General features: G+C 33.8%; 1 protein-coding gene across 1 annotated transcript; it reads left to right on the plus strand.

Moving 5' to 3' along the window:
- Positions 1-706: 706 nt before the first annotated feature.
- LOTGIDRAFT_121339 (hypothetical protein) lies at positions 707-6,756 on the plus strand (the record flags this gene model as incomplete). Its single annotated transcript, XM_009058889.1, has 7 exons — positions 707-831; positions 2,223-2,388; positions 3,099-3,319; positions 3,924-4,034; positions 4,491-4,617; positions 5,906-6,008; positions 6,614-6,756. 7 exons carry the CDS (start codon positions 707-709, stop codon positions 6,754-6,756), a joined length of 996 nt encoding a protein of 331 aa, XP_009057137.1.
- Positions 6,757-7,066: the final 310 nt, after the last annotated feature.

The raw sequence follows: 7,066 nt of genomic DNA on the forward strand, positions 1-7,066 counted from the left end.
TATATTGTCATGCTGTTACTGTCATTTCTTATTTTTTGAGCAAATTTAACACATCTTAGTAAATTTTGCAAGGTTTTTGATAAAATTTTAATTTATTATTTGATTAGTTTTATCTTGATTATTAATTTGTGGTTAATTGTTGTGTATATTTACCAGTTATTGCCCTTGATTTACAAATTAACACTACTTATATAATAACAATATTTACATAGTTTATAGGAAAGAATTGGTCCTTGCCTTGGAAATGATTACTCCTGATTATATTATACAGATACCCATACAATGTCTGCAAGGGGACAATGGGCTCCTGAGAGGGGATAGGTGAAATTTATTTTCAATTTTCAAAGTTGCAATGGAAATGATTATATTATGCAAATACCCATACACTGTCTGCAATGGGGCAAATTAGCTCGAGAGAGGGGTTGGGAATTAATGTATTTCTTATTTTTGAGAGTTAGTAGAACCATGAACATATATATTTGCAATGCTTAAGTTCATAGAAAAGCCAGAAAGTGAACTTCAAGTCATCACCACCCTCGTTCAAATCCTTCTAGCCTATAACTTTGCCTAAGACTATCACGCAAGACAGAGAAGACTGTAAAAGAGAGTAGTTCTTTGATAGGCCTACCTATATTTTTCAATCGTAATTATTTCAGGTGTAAAATGGAAGTTTCATGATGATTGACAGGTGAAATATAGTGTAAACATGGCAACAGAAGATCGTGACAGCGTTATAGCTAAAGAGTTAGAGGACATCCAGTCTAGAGTGCCCTCTATTGATGGTTTGAAATTGATAGCGTGTGTACCTATGTTGGTTCAGGCTAGCATTACGTAAGTCTTTTCAAATAATATAACCTTCTTCTTCACCACTAGTGTTATGTTTGGCCAAAAAATGAGGAAGAAATCTGTGGGAGCTGTCACCAACTCTGGCTCAACACTCTCGAATTTCTTATTAACCAGTGATTAAATGACTTGTGATGTTTGACAGTTCTGTGGCCCCTGCTTGCCATTAGAGAGTGAAACCTCAAAATCTGTAGCATGTAAAGGGAGATAACTCTTATTAAAGTTTCCAGTTCTGTTGATTTACTCGATTAACGTATATCAATTTGATTCGCTGCTACAATAAATGCGCTAATTACCATAATCAAATTTGATTTGATACAATATAAATTCGACTCTGTTACACCCCAGTAGTATGTAAAGGGGGATAACTCTTATTAAAGTAGAATTTTATCAGACCACTATTATTTGAATTATCCTTGTAATATTATTCAATTTGAAACCTGGTCAGATCCAGAATTTTAAAAATCAAAATCTGTTTTACTCCAGCAGTTGACAGTTCTGTGGCCCCTATTTGCCATTAGAGAATGAAACCTAATAACTAGAGGCATTTTTACGCACAAATCTGATTTATACTGCAGGATAAATTAACATTATACTATTTATAGTTTCCAAGATGGTGGCAAGGCAGGAAGAAATTACCCTGCACGTAATGGTTTTGACATGTTGGACGCCATTATTAAAGCGGAAGTTAACAGAGCTTTGACGTTCCAACTCTTATTAAAGTTGATTTTTATCAGACCACTATTGTTTGAATTATCCTGAAAGCCAATTCTTGTAATATTTCATTCAATTTGTTAGTGGTTTTTCTATAAAAATTATTTTGATGCAAATGATGTATTGATTGATTGATGTATATTAAGAATGAATCGATTTAATCCTAATAAGGCATTATTTATATTACTGCGAGATTCATTTGAATAATGGTGAATTACAATAAAGGGGAAATAACTCCATTTAATTTTTAGATCATATTCTTAGTACAAATACTAAACTAGATAAAAGTCTAGATATTGATAAATCTGATTAGAGAATAAAATTGAATTTAAAATATATTTTATTGATTGATTCATCTTAATAAGACTAAAACACTTAAATTTTTACAAGTAAAGTTGAGTTTTCGAAAATAGACCTGGATAAAATTTGTCTGTTCTTTTTGAATGAAAACTGAAACTTGGGTAGATTCAGAGTTCTTGTTATATTATTTCAATGAGAATGAATGAAAAAGGACTCTGATTTTATTTGAAAACTACACATTGATAATTTTGAACTGTTTTCATTGCTACTGGACAGATTTGATAATAGTGATCTACAGCTAAAGGGGAATAACTCTATATTTGAAAACCACATTGTTATAAAATTTTGTATTTTTTCTATTATAGTAAAAATGAGTTTAAACAAGTAACAGCCAATATACAGTTTCCTCCACGCTACCCTCACGAACCAATCATGATACAGATGAAATCTCGCCGTCTGGAACAAAAATTTACTGATAAATTGGAGAAAATCTGTGAGGACGAAGCAAAGAAATGGATCGGGGCAAGACAGGTAGGGTATGATGGGATATCTTAGCTTTTGAGGAGGGGTTGTAGCACAACTAGTTACAGTGTTTGAATATTTACATGACATCATTTGTTTGGTTACGTCAAACAAATGGTGGTCGTGGGTTCTCTTCATAGTTGGCATGTGAGAGTCTGGTGACCTTGAATGACAGCGTTTAGAGAAAAGCTGCTATAGATATCTAAGGGGTTCAACAGTAGTGCTGTGGTTTTCAACCTGTTTTTGTATGTGTCCCCAAATTGAATCAGCATGAAACTGATGTCCCCAAATATCGAAAGCATAACTATGATTGGATACCAGACACTTCTCATGTTGTTTGGTAGTAATAATTCTCTGAGTACTCCTAGACAATGTTAATTTAGGCTGTGTATAGTGTAGTCATCATATGAGATGTTATATATATTGTAGTTCGAAAGTTTTTATTTTATCTTAGCCTGTGACATCAAATGTCCCCAAAGAAAAGTGCAAATGTCTCCACCTTGGGACATTTCCCTGTGGTTGAAAAGAATGGTGCAAATTGATTCTATTAGTGTCCCCGATATGGGTAAAAAGATATGAAGAGGCCTTTTTATAACTTGACTTGTCTTTGCAAGTGCTAGTAATACACAAGTTTAATCATTTCTATCAGTGTTGCCAATACACGTAAAACATTTAGGAAACTTCTTTACAACCCCTTAAATCTTGACTTGTCTTTCCAGGTGTTGGTAATACTCAAGTTTATTCGGACGTTTTTAGAGGAGAATTCTCTGTGTGTTTGCAGTGAGGAAATAGTGTATATAAAACGTGAACTCATTAAGGACTCAGATGAGATTAAACTCAAACAAAAAACTTCTCAAATATTTTTGAAGATTAACCAGAATAATTATTTTATGAATCTAACAGTCGAGGTTCCTGATATATACCCTAAACAACAAATCAAGTAGGTACCATTTTTATACCCCATATCTCTATAAAGAATAAGTAGATATATAGATATACTATTTAATACCTTCTGGAAGGCAATCGATAATCCTGCACCGTAAAGCCTATCTTGTCTATACCCACAGCCCCGTGTTAGGGTGGGGTCCGTGGGGGCTGGGTCCCAACAAGTGAGAATTAAGCCCCAGCAAAACCTTCTTCAGTTCATCAGAGATTGATTCATTTACAGTCGATTTTATACAAAATCAAAAAGATATAGATTTTGATATGTTTTTGCACTTCAAAATTATCAGAAATGAGTTCTCTAGGCCTTTAATTCTTGAAATTTTCTGAGTACAAAATCTGAGCTCCAGCACCAATTTATTCCTGGCAACAGGGCTGATTCCCACCACAAGATATATGAATATTATATCCTCATATCTCTGTAAAGAATAACTAGATGTATGAATATACTATTTCTGACATTTATTAACTCAATGTTTCACATGTTCATACAGGCAGCTTTATCTTGAGAACTCTGTCTGTATGAACATGTGATATGTTGAGTTTTTAAAAAGTTTATCTCTAAACTGTGTGTTTCAAATCTCATCAACTTTTATTTTCAGAATAGAATTGACTGAGACAAACTTTCCTGATTTGTTACGTGTAAATTTTATTGCTCAGGCGAAGGAACTGGCTAGACAGTGTGTTACTCCACCTTTACTTAAAAACACCAAGTAAGTTTATCTTGTTGTATCTTCTAGTGTGGCTCAGTGTGCTAGACGCTTGACCTCTAACCTAAAGTTCTCGAATACGATCTGTGAATCTACCAAGATTATATATTTTCAAACTGGTTTCCTTGTGTCAGTGATGACAGTTGGAGGGGCTGACATGGATAATATGTTTATTAATAAGAATTGAGGTGTGAAATTGAAAACTGACACTGTCATGATGAAATATCCCTCATCGCATTCTGCATGGCGTTGCCTGTCTTCAAAAGCCCAACTATATCAGAAAAGTAAGATGTAAAGCTGACTTCATGCCGCTTTAAATTTCACTCACTGCCTACTGCACTGTTTCTATACAAAATCACTCTGGATTTATTTTTCTTTTCTTTTTTTGACCAAATAGTTTTATATTCTAATCGTCAATGGGTTGTAATGGGTTGTTTTATTTATATTTTTTAGAGGAAGTCAGCCGTTTGAAGTGAAACCTTCGTTAAAAGTTGTGTGTAATTATCTAATTAAAGATTGTGTAAAGCGTTATCCTCTAGAAAACTGTCCTATTTGTAAATCTTTTGTTTTAGCTGAAGATCCCAAGGTAACAGTTTAATGTTTATATTCATCACATAAAAAAACTTTAAAAAAAAATTTCATGATAAAAGTCGGTCTGTCGTATGAAAAACTGATCGAAAAATGCAAATTTTGTAGAAAAATTTCCTCACTGGTAGAGGATTGAATTTTGAAAAATTTGAATATAAGTAACTTTGTTAAAACTTTTTCCCCTGATTGAGTCAATATTCTCCCTGTCAGATGATAGAGAAACAATGTTCTCCCTGTCAGATGATAGAGAAACAATGTTCTCCCTGTCAGATGATAGAGAAACAATGTTCTCCCTGTCAGATGATAGAGAAACAATGTTCTCCCTGTCAGATGATAGAGAAACAATGTTCTCCCTGTCAGATGATAGAGTCAATGTTCTCCCTGTCGGATGATAGAGAAACAATGTTCTCCCTGTCAGATGATAGAGTCAATGTTCTCCCTGTCAGATGATAGAGAAACAATGTTCTCCCTGTCAGATGATAGAGAAACAATGTTCTCCCTGTCAGGTGATAGAGAAACAATGTTCTCCCTGTCAGATGATACAGAAACAATGTTCTCCCTGTCAGATGATAGAGTCAATGTTCTCCCTGTCAGATGATAGAGTCAATGTTCTCCTTGTCAGATGATATAGAAACAATGTTTTCCCTGTCGGATGATAGAGAAACAATGTTCTCCCTGTCAGATGATAGAGTCAATGTTCTCCCTGTCAGATGATAGAGAAACAATGTTCTCCCTGTCAGATGATAGAGAAACAATGTTCTCCCTGTCAGATGATAGAGAAACAATGTTCTCCCTGTCAGATGATAGAGAAACAATGTTCTCCCTGTCAGATGATACAGAAACAATGTTCTCCCTGTCAGATGATAGAGAAACAACTGAAACTGCCATATTTGGTCATTTGACATCTTGTACCGTTCGAAAGCTCCTAAAAGCGCAGATCTTGTGATCAAAACCTCTTATTCTTAGCTTGATTGTAAATAACTCAAAAACCACTAATTAAATAAAAACAGTCAGTTTAAAACCTTGTAAAATATTATATTATATGATGTTCAATGTTCCATTTTCTGCGGACGAAAATGATAAACCTCTTAGACTGTACTATTATATGAGTTATTGGTTGAATAGATCGGAGTACTTAAATTGTTATATCATTCACAGAATGAAAACCATGTATATCAGTCAAAAAATAATAGTAAAGATTTTAACATATATTATGTCATATTATATCGTTATACGAGGTTTTAAGCTATCACCCACAATATAATATAAATATTTATTATTTTCAGAATGAATTAAAGGGACGTAAAAATCAAATAGAAAGAGTTTACTGTGGTCATTTATTTCATAATGGTTGTCTAGATAAATATATGAAGACCCCTCCGTTTGTGGGTATGTACTATAAATTCATGATTTTCTCTTTGTAAAGATTGCTTTCACGATGGGTTTTTAACTTTTTGTCTGTAATGGAAGGATGTTTGTTTGCATAGAGGTATTTCTATGAATCATTTAAGGAGGGGCCAAGTAGGGGTCACAGGATTATCACAGGGGGCTTTAAAGCATTTCTATTCCTATATTAAATTAAGATAAATATTTTTTGGGGGAAGGGGGTTGGGGCAACCTGAGTCCTGGGGACGCTTAGAAATGCCACTTGGTTACACATAGCCCACTAGATATCAGCTATAATAGATATCATCACAGTTGAAAGAGGATTGGATGGCAGAAATTGTTATGCTTTTTAAACAATTACCAAGTGGCTTCAGTCAAGTACCAGCTGGTTAACAGGATACTGGAGAACCTAAGTTGTTATCCTTGTAAAATCAATGCCGAGAGGTTTGACCAGAGACCAGCTGGTAGACAAGATCCTCAAGCAACTAAGTTGTTATCCTTGTAAAATATAGTTGTTTCTTTATTTTTTATTTTGAATAGTTAGTATTTATAATGGTATATTTGTTACAGATAAAAATTTAATCAAAATATTGTAATTAATATTTCAGGAGGTAAAAAATGTCCAGCCTGTGATAAAAAGATTTACCATGAAAAATGGCGGGTGTCTGCGGAGGTGATGGAAAATCGCTGGGCTCATAAACAGGCTAAACAACGCGAGTTGGAGGAGGTCAAGGACTTTATGAACGATTAACTTCAATGACAACCTTGTAATAAGTGATATAACCAATTAAATGATGGGACTGTGATTCATTTTATCCAAATAGCTTTGTATTAGGCTGTGAATTTAACCAATCAAATTTATCTTTGGCTGTTTTTCATTCATGTGTTCATATTTATAAAACAAACCGTATGTAGAACTAGAAGTATGTTGTTTGGTGGGTTCGAAATTCACACAATATCATGATAATTTATGACTTAAAGTTGTCCTAAAGTGAAACACGGTTGACGTTAAAAAAAAAAACTGATGGGAAAGTTGAAATATTATCTGATATAAAAAGGAA

Source organism: Lottia gigantea (genome assembly GCF_000327385.1).
Source record: "Lottia gigantea unplaced genomic scaffold LOTGIsca_36, whole genome shotgun sequence".
Lineage (NCBI taxonomy): Eukaryota > Metazoa > Mollusca > Gastropoda > Lottiidae > Lottia > Lottia gigantea.